Source organism: Salvelinus sp. IW2-2015, linkage group LG19, assembly GCF_002910315.2.
Source record: "Salvelinus sp. IW2-2015 linkage group LG19, ASM291031v2, whole genome shotgun sequence".
NCBI lineage: Eukaryota > Metazoa > Chordata > Actinopteri > Salmoniformes > Salmonidae > Salvelinus > Salvelinus sp. IW2-2015.
In genome coordinates, this window is record NC_036859.1 from 23,622,396 (window position 1) to 23,643,728 (window position 21,333).

Sequence of the window (21,333 nt, forward strand, 5' to 3'; positions counted from 1 at the left end):
AAAATTACAACTTATTTTTTGGTACAGTGTTGTATATGGGGTTTAGGGTGAAATTGCCCCTAGACGCTGATCTTGTGTGAGTCTTACATTTCCCCCACTATGGTTAAAGACTGGGGGAGGGGAAACTGATCCTAGATCTGTACCTAGGGGAAACTTCATGTCAGAGGTGTATGTGGCTCTACTTTCTGATTGACTCACCCTGTCATCACTGATCTTCAAAACCTTGGTAAGGAAGAGGAGGAGGAGATTGGTCCAGGCTTCCCGGTGGCTCTCTGACGTCAGAGTGAGGAAGTAGGCCAGGGCCTCCCCACACACACTGCAATAGACAGAGAGACGTTACGGAAGTGAGTGAGTGTGGAACATATTTCCAGATCCGAGCAGCAGAATATTAGCCTGGTGGAACCCAGCCTGATCTGGGGATGTTTCACTTTAAACAAAATGTGAGCGCAGCAGTCAGTCTGATTGACCAGACTAGCAAAATATATGGTTCTTGTCTCAAAGTCTGTACTATTCACTCTTGTCCACAATGAGGGACTAAAAGGTGCTGAACAGACAAACTCTTAACACAAGTCAATAGCACCATTTCCTCTAGCAAAGGTCTTACTTGAGCAGTGTCTTGTTAAAGAACAGAAAAAAAACATCTTTATGTTCTTACTTGAGCAGTCGTCTCTGCACCTCCTCCCAGGCTGCCTTGCGGCTGTCATCTGTGTACATGCGGAACAGGATGCGGAGGCCACAGGCCAGACTGTTGGTCTCCTGCTTCAACAGGTTGGGTTTGGACTTCCCCTTGAAACCTTAGAAACACCAACATGCTGTGAGACAACTGCTACTGTATGTTAGTCTGGGGCCGTATGTATCAAGTGTCTCAGGGTAGGAGTGCTGATCTGGGATAAGATCCCCCCCGTCCATGTCATTTCACTCATTGTGATCTAAAAGGCAAAAATGATCCTAACTCAGCATTCCTACTCTGAGACGCCTGACACATACACCTCCAGATTAGAGTTTGCTGTGACAGTGTGAAGGTATTGAGCAGGGGTATCGAACCCCCCGGGGAACGCATTCGGTCTTCAACGAGGTCTGGAAGGCCGCACTGAACATTTGTTAGATTTCCTTGGCATCGGAAAATTCCTCTATCCGTAGTTTTTAAAATTTTCGATGATCCCTGACTGTCTATTGATTATTAGCGAGCTGGACAGTCAAGAAACGGTATGAATATAGGCCCACTATCATTTCTACACAGTTTTGATTCGGTTCTAGTCATTTTAAAGTATATTAAATTAGTACATTTTTTATGTTGTTTACTTATTTCAATCTTTTACTCAAACCACTCTCGGGCCGGATTGGACCCCCTCGCATGCAGGATTCGGGCCGCTTGATACCCCTGGTATCGAGGGTCCTGAGTCACATACCTGCCTTCCACAGGACAGTCCTCTGCTCGTTGTTGGAGTTAAAGGCCTTGGCGAAGCGGTGGGACTCCAGCAGACAGTCCAGCAGTTTGAAGAGCTGATCCGAGGTCAGATAGTGGTACATTCCCTGGTCCTGGGCCTTCAACTGGACATCTGCATCTACTGTGTCTCTCTGGAGAGTGACAACACAATGCTCAGTTAGAACCAAATGTTAGTAAGCCATACTGATTCACAAACTTTTTTGTTGTTGTTAGTTGTAATAACATTGACAGCCCCTCTCAAAATATTATTTGCCATAAAATAAATGTTGCCCTTAATGGCTTTGCTTCAGTTATTGAAACAGAGCGACTTCAACACAAACTCTTTGGTTACCTGTGCAGAAGCCAGGTTCTCTGCATCCTCCTTCCTGCTGGTGGCGGGAAAGAAGACGATGTTGTCTATGGTCTGGATCAGCTCCAGCTGCACAACACACTTAATGAGCAGCGCTGAGAATAACCTCTGCTCCTGCATCTCTGCAACACATTGACAGACACAACACAGCCAGTTTGAGGGGCAGGAAGAGAGGAATAGGAGGCAGGAGGAGAGAAACATGGACAGAGGGAGAGATTTGGAGGGGTAGGGATGGTGACAGGGGAGAGAAGGTGAAAGACAGGGGGGAGAAGGTGAGAGACAGAGACAAGAGAAGAGACGGTGAGAGACAGGGACAGGGGGAGAGAAAGTGAGCGTCATGGGTCATTGGCAAGGGAGAGACAATAAGGGGAGGGCTGCCTAGGACTTGCCCATACACCTCCACACAAACTCACTGGCTGGGTTCCTAGCCCTGGGGCCGTCCTCATATGTGCCCGAGGAGCCGCTGTATGTCCTCTGCCTCTGGTTCTCCAGGGAGATCCTGTCCACACTGCACACTGACTGCTGGTCCTCCGTACGAGTCTGAATGTCCACTGACTTCTGGGATATGGAGTCCTGAGAACACAAGAGAGGGACCAGTATGTAGCCTAGATTTTTAACACATCATACATAATCACAACCAATGATTCCTCTAAACTGGGCGTGTACGCGCAGCTCCCCACAGACTTCCGCTCAGAAGAAAAATCAGCCCGCTCAGAGAAGTACGAGATTGAACTTCATTCAACTTTCTAGAATTTTCCCCGTTTGTTAACACAATCAACATTTCACTTTAATGTGGGAATTGTGTTTGAATCAATGCAATATTAGCCACTTTCAATGCAACATACCGAAACAAAAACTATGCAATACTTAGTAGGCAAAACTAACTATGCAAGAGATTTAATTGTACGATTCTTTTACATTGACACGTACAAATCCTGCCCCTACTCTACACAGACCGGTGCGCCATAACCAATCAGAGCTGTAGTAGGCCTATATGCAAATAAACCATGGCCATATATGGATTTGTGTCATTCACTTTGAACTGGACAGTTTTACAGCATGAGCGGTCACGATTATTATGCGCTTGTTTTGAGATAGAAGTGAGAGCTGCATGTAGCCATTTGTGCACATTTGTTCATATTATTTACTAGTTAGTGAGTTATTAGCCCAGTTATAGATAATTTCTAGTCAACAATGGGGGAGTGACTGCTTCCTACAAGAGCACAAAACYTGTACATTTCTAGCCATCTTTGAAATGCGATTCAGGTAAAGAGCTTTTTTTATGTCTTAAAGGGGCAGTGTCGGGACAATAGGCAGAGGGTAGCATAATTTGTCTTAATCTCTGTAATAATGGTATGGGAATAATAATCCATTTTATTTTGTAAAGTGGTTTCTTGCATCAAACAACAACAAAATGTCAGTCACCTCCTCGTCCGAAGGACAAGTGAATAAACAGGTTAGTGTCAAGCCCTGCATGTAGGCTTACATTGAACACCACACATTGGTTGATGCTGAATGATAGAACTGCTATTTCCATGTTAAAATGTTATGTGATGCATTTTCTTCATTGATTTTTATGCTAGCCCCCTCTGGTAGGCCTACATTATGATCAGTTAGGTCATTATGATCAGTCAGTGGCTTAAAATACTAAATTAACGCGGGTACAGCCTCAGTGTTCACAGTAAACACAACGTTCAAGTTTGCGCTCAGCTGGCCTGAAATTTGCTCAGTGCCGAAAAATATCAGAGGGAACATAGATCACAACTCAGCATGTTGTTTCGATCCATTTGAGCGTTAAGAAGTACTGTATTGGGAAGTCAGTGTGAAGTCTCAAACATAAACCAAATAAATGGTCAAAGTGGAATGGTGAACACATGAGCAGTAAACCTACCAGGTTTGAGAGGTCGTACTGTGGCATCAGCTCCCCCTCTGCTCCAGCTGGTCTCCACGTCAGTAACCTAAGGACAGCAGACCCAACACAGAACAGAGTCAATTTACTCTTGCTATGAATTCTGCACACTTACAGTGGTTCAACTGCAGTAATAATTTACTGTAATTAAAAAGGGTCTTACGCATGAGGGATGGTTGTTTTGAAGATGTCCAGCATACAGTTGCAGGTTTTGTCCCATATCTCTGGGCTGAACTTCTCCCCGTTCAGAATGACTACATTTTCCAGACAGTTGGTCCCTGAGCGCGCCAGCTGCTCGTTGTCTGAGGAGAGACAGAGGTCAGAGGGACGGAGAGACAGACAGAGGGTCAAAGGAAGACAGGAGGGAGGGAGAGAGAGAGAGGGAACGTTAAGGAGAAAAGGAGGGAGGGAGAGGGAGGAGAGAGGGAGAGAGGGAGAAGAGAGAGGGGGGGGGGTCGGAATCTTTGTCGTAGCGCCACCGGGCACCATCCAGCAGGGAGAATGGACATGGGTATCATCCGCCAATAGAACTCCGTGCAGAACACGGAAAAGATAGATGTACCCACCCTGAAAGGAAAGGACAAAAAGAGAAAGTAGGAAAAAAAGAAAAAAGAAAGAAAGAAGGAAAGGAAGAAAAAAGAAACTCAGCGGGAGGACTGCAAAAAAAAGAAGAAACAAGGGGAGGAGAGGGGAGAGAGGAGAGAGGGAGGGAGAGGAGAGAGAGAGAGAGGGGGAGAGGGGGAGAGAGGAGAGGGGAGAGAGGAGGGAGAGGGAGGAGAGAGAGAGGGGAGAGAGGGGAGGAGAGGGGAGGAGGGAGAGGAGAAGGAGGGGAGAGAGAGAGGGGAGAGAGGGGAGGAGAGGGGAGAGAGAGAGAGAGAGGGGAGGGAGAGGAGGGAGAGAAGAAGGGGGAGAAGGAAAGAGAGGGGGAGAGAGAGAGAGAGACGGAGGGGGGGAAGTGAAGGGAGGACAGAAGAAGGATACGCCAGGTGGTGGCGGCGGGGGAGGCGGGTACTAGGTGTGTCAGAGGAAAAGACGGGAGAGGAGGATGGGAGGAGGGGGGAGAGAGGGAGAGGGGGAGAGAGAGAGAGGGGGGAGAGAGGGGAGGGAGAGCAGATCAAAGATAGAGTGAAGAAAGAGAGAGTCCTAATCTCTGAGGTGTTTTAGATGAGACAGGGAACCAACCAGCCCTCTCCTCTCACCTTGTTGTACACACCAGTACAGTTGGGACAGGATATCATCCAGGAGAATATCGCTGAGAGGCTCAAAGTACTGAGTGAAGACATCACAGATGGCATAAAGTGCATGGTTACAGGTGGTGGTCATCCATTCAGCTTTCTGGGTTTGAAGAGGAAAACGAAGTTCGTGAAAATGCAGCAGCTGGCACCTTATTCCCTATGTAGTGCACCACTTTTGACCAGTACCCATAGTGCCAAACCATTTGGTACACACACTATGTATTTTATGGCTGTGACACAAAGTTCCGGAAAATTAGGTTAGCTTAGTCTAACCTCAGTCTGCTGCTCTGGAAGTTTCATGTTGTCAAAGATCCTAAAGATGATCCTGAACAGATCCTGCCACCAGTGTTTCTTGTAGGTGTGACCATATGTCTTCATCACCTCAAACATCACAGTCAAGCCCCTAGAGCAATGGCAAGGAAACAGGGATGATTTATTAGTAGAGGGTCCACACTCAGAAAAATGTATTCTGCTATTTTACTCATTAAGGCAACAAAAGCAGGGATGATCACATCACTTGTGAAACTCATTCATTCATGCCAGGTTGACAAAATAAAGACTACTGCTGGTAGTTCATTGTGCATACATTGATTTGACTCATTTTCCTCCAGTCAGGAGATGAGACAAGGACTAGGGACACAGGTATTCAATCAAATAAATTAATTTTATAAAGGTCTTTTTACATCAGGAGTTGTCACAAAGTGTTTTACAGCTACCTGGCCTAAACCCCAAAGAGCAAACGATGCAGAAGCAAAGTGGCCTGGGAAAACTTCCTAGATGTTTGTTCCAGGTAGGATGAGAAAGGCCTTACCTGGTCCTGACGTCCAGTTTACACCGGTTGATGATGCAGGAGAGCTCAAACAGGATGGGGAACCATCCTCGCACCCACACCCTGTCCTCCGGGGCTACATTCATGTCATCGCTGGTGTAGTCTTTGAAGGCCTGGCAAGAGAGGGAGGAGAGGTTTACATCCATGGGTAAAAGAGGAATCTCATGGCCATTCAGAGTTGGATTGTCCTGAATAAATGATACCTGAATCCATACATTCCCTTTTCGTCTAGGTGATCTCCATTATCACTTATATCAGCCTACAATAGTTTTTGGTTTGTTTGACTATTTCATACTTTATAACTTCTGCCCAACTACTAAACATCTTAGTTTTATCTCTGATATACACCAAACTGTTAATTATTGGAGTATTTCAAGTCCTTCTCAATATAGTGCTCACTGCTCACCTGTGGCCTCTCAGACACATATTTGGCACAGTGGCGTATGAGGCGGATGGACTCCATGCTGGTGTCAGGGAAGGAGGCGTTGCAGGCAAACTCAGACAGACACTTTACAGCATCCTGGAAAGAGTCAATGGTGGCCGGGAAGTGCTTCTCAAATACATTCGCTGAGAACAAAAAGATAAAAACAGAGAAATTACTAGATACAGGAACGGGTAATAAACAGGTTTCTCTTTGAGTTTCTCTTTGCACTACCATCCTCTACTATTCTTCATGTTTACATCAGTAAGTCATGTCATTGCCCAAYGAGTAGCTAGTGTTAGTCAGACTCAGAGAACCCAACACTTACTGACGATGTAGCCGGTGGTTTGGAAGGCAAGCTCTACGATGCTCCCGTCTTGGTCCGAGGCTGCCAGGTGGAACACTGAGAAGATGTTCTTCCACCCCGACCGGATGTTCCCAGCCTGGGAGTTCACCATCTGAGCTATACACCTCACCACCATGTCTCGAATGGTAGGAGACCTGTTGGCATTACAGTTTGAATCATTATGGAATCATTGCTTCATTTCAAGGTTTTAATAAGGTTTAAATAAGGTTTTAATAAGGTTTCAAGGTTTAAATCGTTGAATACTTTCAAGTTTTGAATTGTTGAATCATTTCAAGATTTGAATAAGTGAATTGTTTCAAGGTTTGAATAGTTTTCAAGGTTTGAATCATTTAATTGTTTTAGAAGGCCACAAAGGATACAATTGCAGCAATTTTGACAAGCACTAATTATTGCAGGTTACAAAATAAAACAAAGCTGACCTGTTCTTTTTCATGATATGTTCGAAAGGCCTCAAGAAATCCTTCTGGAAACGGAAGTTGGCGAGCTCTCCTTTTTCTAAGAATTTCATAGACAGCTGCCTCAGGGAGTCAACAGCAAATATAGCCACATCCTCATTGGAGTTACATCCAACCTGTACAGATACAAATGCATCTCAACCACTGTTGTCTCACCCGAAAACCAGCAAGAGAACAGCTCCATATAAATACATGCAGATTATGCATTTTTTCAACAGAAATMGCTACCTAATTAAAAATACAAAAACCTTGTTAAAATGGTCCCCGATGACCTCCCAAATTCTAGACCATTGAAGCCTGATGCGGCCCATGTTGTAGTAGGAGATCTCCACAATCTTCTGAAGGCTGAACATACGCGGATGTGTCGGTGAGGCTAGCTCGTCCATTGATACAGCACACAACCACCGSACAAAATCAACTGCAAAAAGACYACAAATGCATATCAAGCTGTTAATATTCATGTATATTCAAACAATAATGATCAAATATATCACACATTTACCCTGTATAACGTCAGAGTACAAACTACCTACCTCYATTCAAACTGATTTATTTAGTTGTTTCAACCATTATTTTTGTTCAACCATTATTACCTTCAGCACAAATGAGGTTAAATCTACACAGCATTTTTTTGTAGAGAAATATCAATCAATACCAACCTATTGCATTGCCATCGAGTCTGGTAGAACCAGTAAATATCCTGAGGGGGGAAAAAACCATAAGATACATTTTTCTCCATTTGCAATAGTGACTTCTTTTAGAGGTTTATTGAGTAATAAAACTGGAGAGAGGAAACAGCATATTGAATAAATTCCATCATAGGGCCCATTCTATCAGCCTACCTGTCAACAGCAACGACTACACTCTGGGAGCTTGCCTCTCCAATGGACTCCTGAATACTGGCTATTTGTTTACGGTCCACATTACCTCCAACTGCAAGACAAACAATGTGTAATGAGAAATAGCGAAAGGTACATGTTGTAAGAAAATCCCAATAGTCAGACAATGATACATAAGATTATATTACACATTATGAACAGAATATAAAAACGAAACCYGGCATTGTGACAATAGCCCAGAGACTCATCTAAAAGCCTTGTGCATTCCAAATGGCACCTTAGTATATCCCATATAGCGCACTACTTTTAGCAGAGCCCTATGGGGTTAGGGTGGAAAAGGGAATAGGGTGCCATTTGGGACGCAACCTCTGTCATGGAAAGGCAAGAGGACTGACCCAGTCCCAGGTACTCTGAGCTGTCTGAGGCCTGCTCTCTCAGGCTGGCCAGGAGGCCCCCTTTGGCCGGGACCGTCCCTGAGATGTAGCGAGCCTTCACCCCTGTCCCGATAAGCTGGGCCAGCTCCAACTGACTGATACACTTCAGGATCTGTGAAAGACAGGACAGAAGAGTCGGGGTTAATACTTTTTTGTTACTATTCAACCTTTATTTAGCCTGGTAAGTCATTAAAAACCATTCTCATTTGTGATAACTAGCAGGACAGAAGTGAGAGTTACTACTATTCAACCTTTATTTAGCCTGGTAAGTGATTGAGAACAAATTAATTATCTGACAACGACGAAGTCGGTCAACAATTAAAAAACAGTGATGCCTCCCGTGTGGCGCAGTGGTCTAAGGGACTGCATCGTGCTAGCTGTGCCACCAGAGACTCTGGGTTCGAGCCCAGGCTCTGTCGCAGCCGGCCGCGACCGGGAGGTCCATGGGGCGACGCACAATTGGCCTAGCGTCATCCGGGTTAGGGAGGGTTTGGCCGGTAMGYATATCCTTGTCTCATCGCACACTAGCGACTCCTGTGGTGGGCCGGGCGCAGTGCACACTGACCAGGTCGCTAGGTGTACYGTGTTTCCTCCGACACATTGGTGCGGCTGGCTTCCGGGTTGGATGCGTGCTGTGTTAAGAAGCAGTGCGGCTTGGTTGGGTTGTGTTTCGGAGGATGCATGGCTCTCGACCTTTGTCTCTCCCGAGCCCGTACGGGAGTTGTCGCGATGAGACAAGACAGTAACTACTAATAATTGGATACCACGAAATTGGGGAGAAAAAYGGGGTAAAAAAACAAAAACAAAAACAGTGACAATACTGGGAGAGAGAAGCCATTGAAAACGTTGTCTTAATATCCTGGTTGATCAAGAGGTGAACCATTGACTTAGAATATGTGGACAACTACAAATACCTAGGTGTCTGGCTAGACTGTAAACTTTCCTTCCAGACTCATATTAAACATCTCCAATCCAAAACTAAATCTAGAATCGGCTTCCTATTTCACAACAAAGGCTCCTTCACTCACGCTGCCAAACATACCCTCGTAAAACTGACTATCCTACCGATCCTTCGACTTCAGTGATGTCTTTTACAAAATAGCCTCCAACACTTTACTCAGCCATCCGTTTTGTCACCAAAGCCACCCACCACCGCGACTTGTATGCTCTCGTCGGCTGGCCCTCGCTACATATACGTTGCCAGACCCACTGGCTCCAGGTCATCTATAAGTCTTTGCTAGATAAAGCTCCGCCTTATCTCAGCTCACTGGTCACAATAACAACACCCACCCGTAGCACGCGCTCCAGCAGGTATATCTCACAGGTCATCCCCAAAGCCAATACCTCCTTTGGCCGCCTTTCCTTCCAGTTCTCTGCTGCCAATGACTGGAACAAATTGTAAAAATCGCTGAAGTTGGAGACTTATATCTCCCTCACTAACTTCAAGCATCAGCTACCTGAGCAGCTTACCGATCGCTGCAGCTGTACACAGCCCATCTGTAAATATCCCATCTAATCTACCTACCTCATCCCCATATTGTTTTTATTTACTTTTTTGCACACCAGAGTTTCTACTTGCACATCATCATCTGCACATCTATCACTCCAGTGTTAATTTGCTGAATTGTAATTACTTTGCTACTATGGCCTATTTATTGCCTACCTCCTCACGCCATTTACACACACTGTATATAGACTTTCTATTGTTTTATTGACTGTACGCTTGTTTATTCCATGTGTAACTCTGTGTTGTTGTCTGTGTCGCACTGCTTTGCTTTATCTTGGCCAGGTCGCAGTTGTAAATGAGAACTTGTTCTCAACTAGCTTACCTGATTAAATAAAGGTGAGAAAAAAAAGGAAAAAAAAGATGTAATGCAGTGACAATATACTATAGAACAGAGTTTCTTAATCCTGGTCCTGGGGAACGAAAGGGGTGGACATTGAATGTTTTGCCCGAGCTCTACACACCTGATTTAATTCATCAAAGCTGAATGATCAGTTGATCATTTGAATCAGCTGTTTACTGCTAGGGCAAAAACCAAGATGTGCACCCCTTTGGATCCCCAGGACCAGGATAGAAGACAGAACGAGACTAACCTCGTGCCAGGAGTTGCCCAGGTAGTTTCCATCAGTGTGGGCGACGGTGATGAGAGTCTTGATGGTGTCGATATTCTTCTGCTTCATCTCAGAGATACCAGAGCTGGCTGTGAGCAGGGTGAACCGCGCCAGGGCCTGGACGTACGCATCACGCTCCAGCTGGATGGTGAAGATGCAGGCTATCCTGATGGCACAGCGGATCCCCTCCAGACACAGAGAGGCTACCTCAGTGTCATCACAGTCCTGAAGACCCACACTGAACGCTGCTAAGAATGGGGTCCATGCCAACTGGGGAAAAACACACAAAGTCAATACACAAAGAAGGATTTTATGAGGGTTGTAATATGATCTTAAAATGGTATTCTGCATTTGGTTACAACATCAGCTACATTCCCATTTTATACTGAAAGGAATGCAGTAGTACTGTGAGTAATGGTGACATATGTTAGCAGCAGTGGGATGTTGTACCTTGAACATTGGTCTGAATATATAAATAGAATGAGTTTCATTCTAATGTTTGTCCTACTGGTAATTCATTCTAATGGTCTGACGTGGTCTCTGTGAGATACCTCGAACATGGGTCTGACGTGGTCTCTGTGAGTTACCTTGAACATMGGTCTGACGTGGTCTAGATGGGTTACCTTGAACATGGGTCTGACGTGGTCTAGGCGGGTTACCTTGAACATGGGTCTGACGTGGTCTAGGCGGGTTACCTTGAACATGGATCTGACGTGGTCTAGGTTGGTTACCTTGAACATGGGTCTGACGTGGTCTAGGTTGGTTACCTTGAACATGGGTCTGACGTGGTCTAGGTTGGTTANATGGGTCTGACGTGGTCTAGGTTGGTTACCTTGAACATGGGTCTGACGTGGTCTAGGTTGGTTACCTTGAACATGGGTCTGACGTGGTCTAGGTGCGTGGCGCTGGTGAAGGGAGCCTGGACGTGGCTGACTGCTTCCATCAGGGCCTTGGCTGTCTTAGCCATCTGCTCCATCTCTACGTTATACAGCAGACGCCGCTGCTTCTCACTGGCTACACCTGGAGGAAACAGAGACTTGGTGGGCATGCTCTCACATACAAAACACACCTAATGTACACACACTGTCAACAACTAACCACACACGACCCTATGTTGATGCCATCACTGTGCCTCTGAGGACAGATTAGCTTTGAATCCATTTAGTGTGCTTGTTTCTTCTTGACCCATGTCATTTTGTCATCCAGCAACTTACTTTGTTTGCTGGATTTGAGGGTTAATTTTTTGGTTTCATTCATGGCTATTTTCTTCCCTGCGATTTCATCGTAAATAGCTGACAGGTACTCCTCAGGTAAATCTTTGCTGTCGTTGATTCCTCGGTTCATCTTGATGTATTGCTCTTTTGTCATTTTATTCTTCACCTACATTTTTTTAAATWAAAAAAATTAAAAAAAATGTTTGGTCACAGCTCATGTTTTAACATATGAGAAAATGACCTCTCTTAATCAAGAAACCGTTTGCCTGAGATACTTACTTGGGGACTGTGAAGGTCTGTTGTCAGCATAATGATTGAATAAGCCAGGACATAGGCCGTATCTGCACTAGCGAACTCAGTTTGCCTGAAGGAACAGAGAAAAACCCCAATGTCATAACATGTACTGTGTAATAACATTATGGGGGTGGCTGCGGATAGGAATTCTCTGGGACCCACTTCCTGACACCTAAAAGTCAGAAGCTTTACGCACAGTCTCTGCTCTACTCGTTCGGCTGCCCAGAGAACAGGCTACTCTGGTGAATTTCAGAGATGAATGGAAAAAGGTGCTCGTTTAATAAAGTTAGATCAAAGTTGAATCAATATCTGCAAGATCCCATTATTTCTCTCATGCGGACAAAACGAAACAGAGTGCGCCACTGGGCTTACAAGATCTTTGTAACAACACTGTACATCTCAAGATCTAAATGCACATTCTCATTAAGCTGATTGAGATCAAATGGTTGGCATGCAGACATATGGGTAAAACTTGAAGAATTATCATACACGATTAACAGTGAGAAATGTGAAGGGAGGGTGACCACAAACATTTGTGAGTAAAGTACATGAGGTACATGAACAGAACGTGATCCGGATCTTCAGCTCTGGGGAAGAGGCTTCCAGGGCGGCGGAACATGCCGGTTACCTTCGGATCCGCAGCCTCGGCCTAACATTAGAACAACCTACATCTATTAAAGCCACACCATGGACTGCATCCCAAATGGCACCCTATTCCATTGTCAAAAGTAGTGCACTATAAAGGGAAAAGGGTTCCACTTGGGACGCAGGCCATGCAGTCTGTCTACTGAGATGGAAAGCAGATAGAGACTRACCCTTGGTTACATTCTAAATATCTGGCCGCAAATTTTTCCATGAGACGATCAATCTTCTGGGCCTCTCCGGGCAGACGGAAGCCCTCCAGGAATAGACGCAGAGCCGAGACAAAGTCCTTGCCTTGGAAATCCATCTGGTCAACATAGGCGTACATCACCTCTTTATTAATGCGCTCGTTATCCCCGATGAACTCACCCACCTGAGTCTGATAAGCAAAGAAGGAAGTCCATACAGAGGCATTTCAATATACACAATCACAATGTAAATACAGTGTATATTCAATATGTTTGTGGACATCAGTAAGAAGAACACAAGTTAGATATCTCTTTTTACAAGCTAAGAGGAAGTTAGTCTCATTCATTGCATGTAATTTCAGCAGGTGCTTACAGAGTCTAGCCTCTCCTCCTGGTGCAGGAACTGGGCTAGGTCCTCTGGTGTGGTACCCAGCATCCCTTGCTCCTGCAGGTACTGGATGCCCCTCTTTGGCTTCTTGTTGAACCTGCACAGGAAGAGGGAGAGGGGGAAATAACACATCTGTATGACAAAGGCATGTTTGAGAGCATCAACTCTGCTCAGTCACTTATCACAGACTGAGCGGATTGACTGATCTACAAATCATAATGATTAGTTATTTAGGAGGCAAGTTGATTTGTAGATTAGCCAGTGTGCTTAGTCAGACTCTCAAACACAGCCACACTGAGCACTCTGGGCCACTGATAGCTGCTCTGACTACACTTTAAGTCTCCAACACACTTACAGGTCGATGCCTTGCTCGATGATCTCTTTCTGCTGCTTGAGGACCTCGAACTGCTCTGCGTTGTCCGTTCCTGACATGAGGGTGCTGTAGGAGCCGATGCCTGAGGAGGCGCTGGAGTCCAGGGAGTTGAGGCTGCCGTAGCGGTTGATACTCTCTGGTGGCTTGGTGCTCTCACTGGGCTCCTGATCCACGGGCTTCTCCTGACCTACAGAAGAGGGGCGGCACGTAGGGACATCCCATAATATTAAGAATAACTCCCTAGAAAGGCCAAAACCTAGGAAGAAATCTAGAGAGGAACCAGGCTATGAGGGGTGGCCAGTCCTCTTCTGGCTGTGCCGGGTGGAGATTATAACAGAACATGGCCAAGATGTTCAAATGTTCATAAATGACCAGCATGGTCAAATAATAATAATCACAGTAGTTGTCGAGGGTGCAGCAAGTCAGCACCTCAGGAGTAAATGTCAGTTGGCTTTTCATAGCCGATCATTAAGAGTATTTCTACCGCTCCTGCGGTCTCTAAACACTGTTAGKGGTCTCAACCTGGATCATCTCAGGGGCTCACTACTGTACCAGGTCTGCAGCTGTAAGCCTGAACACCACCTGTGTTCACAGCGGGTTAACAAACACAAGGCCACACAACAAACTGAAAGGTAGCTACTACCTAACACTAAGGCAGGGGGGATTTTTTCTAAAACTGATTATCAAGATCAACCTCAGGCTCTAACTGGAACAATGGGTGTCTAAGGCTAGGAATACATTTCAGGATTTACCTGCTCTTCCTTACAAGATTAAAGATAGAGAGCAAAACAGATCCAGATCAGTGATGGAACACGTAACGATAAACAAAAATGTAGTTCAGTGTGAGCTGGAGAGAGATCTCAGATGTGTAGTTAAAGCCTCAGCAGGTTTGCGTGTCAGTAAGAAGGGCCTGGGCTATTGCAGTAGCTCTGGTTATGAATGAGGACAGTTTGGTCTCAGGAGAAACACAGAAGCTCTTATTCAACAGTAGTAAGTAAGTGGTATCTTACCTAGACTGGTCTGAGAGTTAGGGTTCACATACTGATCGTTGCTCCACTCCACCATACACTTGAGAATGGACACCAGACACTCCAGACCCTTTTTCCTCAAGCTCAGCTCCTACAACAACAACAAAAAACAACATTAAAATGGTCACACAACAGGAACGGAGATCTATGGATAGTGAGTGTCCATTGGAATCATCTCTTACCTGAGAAGGTGTGGTGCCAAGCTCATGCCCCACTCTACCCTGTGCTATCTTCGATAGGTAATTGACCAGCCTCTCAAATATATTAGCAGCATTCAGGTCACAGTCGTAGTTGACATAGATATCCACCACACTCTGGGCGTCTGTGAGGAGAGGCAAGAGACAGAGGTGAGTGTCTGTCTGTCAAAGCCTCAGTAGTGGGAGGTTGTATTATACCTGGGGCCGGGGAAACAGAAAACCAAAGAGAAAGGAGTACTGCTGCTACCTCGCTCTCCCTTCAAGGTACATGAACAGAGGAGCAAACTGAAGTGAAGAGGGAATCCAGCAGCTTTTTTTTATTGGTAAAACCAACGTGTTTCAACCCTTCATCAGGGTTTTACAGATAGACAAAGCCCTGGTAGTGTGAAGTATAGTAGACAAACCAGACACCAACCTGCACAGATCCTGGTGAGGCTCTGGATCACCATCCATTTATGATCATAGGAGCTGGTGGACGTCTCCAGGATGTAGAGGAAGATCTCCTTGAAAAACACCTGAGGGAAAAAAACTCAGTGATGAAACTCCACCATATCTGTTAACAAAACTCTGTCTAAATCATTTTGTAATMATTCAAAGGGAATAGGGTGCCATTTAGGACAGACCCATAATGAATCGAGACAGTTCCAGTACCTCGATTTGCATCTTGAGGTGAGTCTTGAAGTGGGAGAGGAGGGTGAGGAAGATGGAGAGCGAGAGCTCGAAGACCTCGGGGACAGAGGAGACGCCGTTCTTAGACAGCGCCACACACAGGTACTGCTTGATGGCGTTGATGAACATCTCGTTGGTCTTGAAGACGGGCCCCGCATTCTGCAGGATGGACAACAGCAGCTGGAGGGACAGCACCTTGGAGCGCAGCTCGTGAGATCTACAGAGACAAACAGAAAACATTTACTTAAAGCATCCAAATATAATGCATGTTAAGACTTGCCATGAGCACGTATATAATGTCATACTATCATCTCATAATGATGCYGACTAATACAGTGGACAATGTCATGCATAGAGCAGGGCTGTTCAATCCTGGTCCTGGAGGGCTGAAACACTTTGTGTTCATCCTCTCCTTCTAATCAGGGACTAATTCAGACCTGGGACACCAGGTGAGTGCAATTAACTACCAGGTAGAAACAAAGTGTTTCAGCCATCCAGGACCAGAATTGGACAACCCTGGCATAGAGGGACGTAACATACTATTAGCCTCATACTATTAGCCTTATTACAAGACATTATAAAAAAAGTTTAGAACAAGTTATAAAGCTAAGTTATTATACCTGTAGGCTTTAAGTAAAGTTTTAACAAGAGGTTAAATCGTACAGTCATTTCCTGTGGACCTATCCTACKGGTCTATTCATACAGTAACTAGGTGTGACAGGGTATGAAGGAGAGCTAACTTAGGATCAGGAGGTCCATCAGACAGTGGCTTCATAGAGAGTTTGCAGAGAGAGCGGAAAACTAGAAAGGCATCCTTCTGGAGGATATGGGAGAACTTAGCAACAGGAGACGAACCACTCGTAGCTCCAGATTCCTAGAAAACCAAATGCACAGATTCATCTGAGATTAATTTAAAAAATAATACATTTTCATATGCACAAATGTACATGAATACACCAAACCGACCGATGTTAAAACTCCATAGACAATGTATGAATCCCAAATGGCACCCTATTCCCTATATAGTGCACTAATTTTGACCAGGGCCCATAGGGCTGTGGTCAAAAGTAGTGCACTATAAAGAGAATAGGGTGCCATTTAAGATATATACAACGCTATTCTATGTTGGGGAGCAGTGTGGGTGGGCACCTGAGTGTCGTTGGAGGAGACAGAGATCCTGTCATCTGTCAGTGAGGGGGTGAAGCTGGCAGATATGGGTGTGCCAGGGATACCATTGGCATGGACGTTCTCTGTGTCGCTGCCCAGCCCGCCCTCCTCCACCGGGACTGGCATATCGTCTACACACTCTGTAGCGCTGCACACACTCTCCCTGCATTCTACACACACACACACACACACATGTCAATCTCTCCTGGCTCAAAGTGGAGGAGAGATTGACTTCATCGCTACTTGTATTTGTGAGAGGTATTGACATGTTGAATGCGCCGAGCTGTCCGTTTGAACTACTGGCACACAGCTCAGACACCCATGCATACCCCACAAGACATGCCACCTGTCTCTTCACAATCCCCAAGTCCAGAACAGACTGTACTGTATGAGGCGCACAGTACTACATAGAGTCATTATTACATGGAACTCAATTCCACATCAAGTAACTGATGCAAGTAGTAGAATCAGATTTTAAAAAGATACAAATACCTCTTATGGAACAGTGGGACTGTGAAGCAACACAAACAAAGGCACAGACACCATGCATACACACACACACGATAACATACGCACTATACACACACGTACACATGGATTATGTGTTGTAGATATGTGGTAGTAAAGTAGTGGCCTGAGTGCACATGCTTAATGTGTTGTGAAATCTGTTGTCAATGTATTATAATGTTTTTAAAATTGTATATCTGCCTTAATTTTGCTGGACACCAGGAAGAGTAGCTGCTGCCTTGGCAGCTAAAATAGAACTTAGGATCATCTCAGAAAACATAACCGTGGGGCTAAAAATGTATGATAAAGAAAGATAATTTCTATTTCAAAATCSATCCTCCTTGTGCATGGTCAACAACTTTCTCAAGGAACTAAAGTGAGTCCAATTCTCTACAGAGAAGACAGACTATATAAGAGTATAAAGTTAAGAAAAATGGCGTGTTACCTCCAACAACTGTATTGACATCTTCCTGCAGCATGGTCTGGACCAGCTCTTGAGCCTGCTCCTCCTCATAATTGAATGGTTCTTGCTCAACAACCCCTTCAGCATCTGTAAACAGCGATGTAAACACACTTCACCATACTTACTTAAATCAGATTGACACAGATTGAGCTGCAATGGAATTACTTTCAAGTTTCAGGAGAGGACAATATCCTGAGGATTTAAATGTAAATTGTAGGATTTAAGGGCGGCACGTAGCCTAGTGGTAAGAGCAGTGGGCCGGTAACCGAAAGGTCGCTGGTTCGAATACCCCAGCCAACAAGGTGGYAAATCTGCCGATGTTCCCTTGAGCAAGGCACTTAACTCTAATGTGCTCCAGGGGCGCCGTACTACTATGGCTGACACAGCAAAACAACACATTTCACTGAATATATCTGGTGTGTGTGACAGTAAAACATTTATACCAACAACAAAAAGATAAACCAATGCACATAAGTCTTTGAGAGAGTTATTTTACCATCACTCCACTACTGCTACCACGGCACAGCTATATGTGTACAAAACATATTAAACTGCAGAAGTCTCTGAAGACCATTTCATTATGAATACCAATAAAGGACCTCTGCCTTGTAATACCTTGTAGAGTTTAACTGCCTCTGGAATGTACACCATATTCAGACATCACCTATTTTCTATTAAGTGCACTACTTCAAAAGTAGTGCACTATAAAGGGAATAGGGTGTCATTTAGAACATATCCCTTGAATTCTGATGGAAGCTTCATTACCTCCTTCCCGCCATCTAAGAGCTCTGTAGCCCTTTACACTCGTGGTAATTGGGCTGTATAGATAGGGCTAAATTGAAATGTTCCTTACAGAAGAAATATGAAAAGAACATGCATAAGCATGGAAGAAATTGAAAGGGACAGTTTGGAGATTATGGGGAAATTATTAGTTGAGAACACCACAGTTCAACTGATAAGGCTGAATTCAAACATTACACTGTTAATTTCATGTGCATTTTACATTTACTGTACTTTTCGCCAGTGTTGTAAAAAATACTTTAAAGTACTACTTAAGTAGTTGTTTTGGGTATCTGTACTTTACCATTTATATTTTTGACAACTTTCACTTTACTACATTCCTAAAGAAAATAATGTACTATTTACTCCATACATTTTCCCTGACACCCAAAAGTACTCATCACATTTTGAATGCTTAGCAGGACAGGAAAATGGCACATTTCACGCACTTATCAAGGGTACATCACTGGACATCCCCATGGCCTCTGATCTGGTGGACTCACTAAACACAAATGCTTTCATTTGTAAATTATTGTATGTCAGTGTTGGATTGTGCCCCTGGCTATCCGTACATTTTAAAAACTTGTGCCGTCTGGTTTGCTTCATATAAGGAATTTGAAATGATTTATACTTTTACTTTTGATACTTAAGTATTATTTGAAACCAAATACTTTGACTTTTACTCAAGCAGTATTTTACTAGATGACTTTCACTTGAGTCATTTTCTATTAAGGTATCTTTACTTTTACTCAAGTATGACAATTGGGTACTTTTTCAGGCACTGCTTTTCACCACATTTGTTGATAAATAAATGTGAAAATACTCTGGATACCTTCAGTAACATGATAAGAATATTTCTGGAAAATGTAGGGTGGGTGCAACATAATACAACAAAATGACAAGGGTTTGAGTGAGAGGAATAACTGGTGTCTCCAAGTGGCCACACACCTCTCCAAAGTGTGTACACTTCCTAAGTCCTTTCAATGCACTTATGAATCAAAGAAGAGCCTTGAGCTATAAGATGTTTTTTTTAGCTCTCCTAGCTGTGCCATTGAGGAGCTAGAGAAAACACACTTGTGGTTCTTTTGTTTGGAACATCCCCGCCATCACACAATGACTGTTGTTGTTTACGCAATCCAAAAACAGCCTATTATAAATCGCAATCTGAGTCAAGTGAGGATCAAATCGCAAGGCAATTCGGAGAAACAGATCATCCTTTTGGTGTGCATAGAAAGGAGTGCATTCAGGTGCGTGTTCTGCAGAGAACTTCCTTCCCAATAGGCTCATTCTCTTTGGAACAACCCAAGCTATGACGCCATGTCATCTTGTAACRGTACATCCAACAGTGAACAAAAACGTTGACACTGTATATGACATGAGTTTATGATATGGAAATGTGATGTGCACATTTGGACTCATGGGTGTATGGCTTGCTTGTATGGCATCAAAGCGGTATTCATTATAATCCTCAACGTCTCATCTTTCAAAATAAATTGAGTCATCTTAATTTACAGCATTACTCTCACTCAGACAACAAAACATTTTGCCCAATTACTGGGAGGGATGTGAGCAACTTCTTGTCACGTGTGGTGCTCAAGTTCAGAACGTCAGTCATTCAAAACCCATTCAGAGCTGTGAAGCGCAGAGCTCGGACATAATTTATAGCATGTTATTATACAGCCACTGCGTTCCAACTTAGGCACTTATCTGTGACAAAATCTGCCATTCTCAGACTGTGTAAAGGGCTACCATGGCAAACCTCTCAGCAGAGAATGTATAGGAATACTAATTCACGTGCATGGATTTTACGTCTCCTAATCGAATGCAGTGATGAAGGTGAAACACACTGAAATATGGAACAGTGACTTCCATAGAGACAGTAGATAACTTTCCATAGAGACAGTAGAGTGATTTCCATAGAGAGAGAGAGAGAGAGAGAGAGAGAGAGAGAGACTTACCCTGTGCAGCAGCTGCGGTAGCTTGGTCCGCCTCAGTCTGCTCATTCTCAGCACTGCAGAACACAGAGCCGTTCTCAGGCTCCAGGTCCTCACGAGTGTTCTGCTCAGGCATCTGGGTGGCCTCCTCCTGAGGTGGGGGTGAGGCGGTGTGCTGCTCCTGTTTAGGGGAGGCAGGGGGCTCCAGATGAGGGGAGGCAGGAGGCTTCTGCTGGGGCGAGGCAGTGGGCTCCAGATGAGGCAAGGCAGGAGGCTCCTGCCCCTGTTGGCTGACTGGTGACGGCTGCAGATGCTGCTGTCTCAGACGCTCCTTCTCCATCTGTCTGGCCTCCTGGAGCTGGTGAGACAAGGGAACACACACACACACAGAGACACGGACACAAACGGAAACACACAGACACAAGTTTTCACTTAATGCATAGCCTTAGACGGCACAAAACATAACGATAGGCCAAACAATTTTAGACCATGCACTGTCAAGCCAAGCACTAAAACATCACTGGGTATCATTTGATTTTTTTCATGGTGTCTGGTATACAGATCATTATAAGGAAACCAATCACAATGTTGGTACTAAGCACATACATTGTTTTCTGAATCCAGTGTCTTCAAGTCGTAAATGATAAACAATGTTACATTCTTGATTTCTGACTGGCATTGTGAGATTAGGTTTAAATGAACTCAACTGGCTGCCGAGTGGTGACGTCACAGCTCATAAAAGGTCAAAGCATTCAGTGCAACAATGCAAACACTGACCATGGCAACATACTTTAGGGAATGCTATACTGTATCTCTTTAATGCAGGGGGCTTAGTCAGGGTTGGTTCCCTGGTCGGGTCAGCAGCCAGCTGATAGGCAGGCCTGCGCGTCTCTACTGGAAAAAAAATCCCACTTGGCAAAGATAGCAGAGACGAGTCATGCCAAGATGCACACACACCCAGAAGAGAGTTCATATATCATCAGCCACTTCAACACCAAGCAGCGGAACGCAACACACTTCCCTGCTGCAAGCTGTACCTGACGCATTTGCTTTCTGGACGACCCAGAACAATTTATCCTGTGATTTGAA

The 21,333-nt window shown here is 44.6% G+C and overlaps 1 protein-coding gene across 2 annotated transcripts in view; it reads right to left on the bottom strand.

The window, feature by feature from the left end:
• Nucleotides 1-21,333, bottom strand: part of LOC111979630 (brefeldin A-inhibited guanine nucleotide-exchange protein 1) — a 29,601-nt gene that overhangs the window by 1,503 nt on the left and 6,765 nt on the right. The window contains exons 6-37 of one of the 2 annotated variants that reach the window (XM_024010225.2): nt 20,269-20,602; nt 17,513-17,617; nt 16,543-16,730; nt 16,134-16,267; nt 15,376-15,610; nt 15,140-15,239; nt 14,710-14,849; nt 14,510-14,618; nt 13,482-13,686; nt 13,112-13,223; nt 12,724-12,929; nt 11,894-11,978; nt 11,615-11,780; nt 11,269-11,420; nt 10,383-10,670; nt 8,247-8,397; nt 7,855-7,945; nt 7,672-7,712; nt 7,261-7,430; nt 6,977-7,128; nt 6,519-6,691; nt 6,176-6,336; nt 5,752-5,882; nt 5,214-5,343; nt 4,905-5,040; nt 3,869-4,007; nt 3,688-3,754; nt 2,210-2,369; nt 1,779-1,918; nt 1,410-1,578; nt 656-794; nt 199-316 (exon numbers count right to left, since the gene is read on the bottom strand). In XM_024010225.2, coding sequence (XP_023865993.1) covers nt 199-316; nt 656-794; nt 1,410-1,578; nt 1,779-1,918; nt 2,210-2,369; nt 3,688-3,754; nt 3,869-4,007; nt 4,905-5,040; nt 5,214-5,343; nt 5,752-5,882; nt 6,176-6,336; nt 6,519-6,691; nt 6,977-7,128; nt 7,261-7,430; nt 7,672-7,712; nt 7,855-7,945; nt 8,247-8,397; nt 10,383-10,670; nt 11,269-11,420; nt 11,615-11,780; nt 11,894-11,978; nt 12,724-12,929; nt 13,112-13,223; nt 13,482-13,686; nt 14,510-14,618; nt 14,710-14,849; nt 15,140-15,239; nt 15,376-15,610; nt 16,134-16,267; nt 16,543-16,730; nt 17,513-17,617; nt 20,269-20,602 — 4,827 coding nt within the window. Of the gene's footprint in view, nt 1-198; nt 317-655; nt 795-1,409; nt 1,579-1,778; nt 1,919-2,209; nt 2,370-3,687; nt 3,755-3,868; nt 4,008-4,904; nt 5,041-5,213; nt 5,344-5,751; nt 5,883-6,175; nt 6,337-6,518; nt 6,692-6,976; nt 7,129-7,260; nt 7,431-7,671; nt 7,713-7,854; nt 7,946-8,246; nt 8,398-10,382; nt 10,671-11,268; nt 11,421-11,614; nt 11,781-11,893; nt 11,979-12,723; nt 12,930-13,111; nt 13,224-13,481; nt 13,687-14,509; nt 14,619-14,709; nt 14,850-15,139; nt 15,240-15,375; nt 15,611-15,698; nt 15,807-16,133; nt 16,268-16,542; nt 16,731-17,512; nt 17,618-20,268; nt 20,603-21,333 lie in introns of those variants that run through there. The other variant, XM_070448900.1, reaches the window with a different exon arrangement.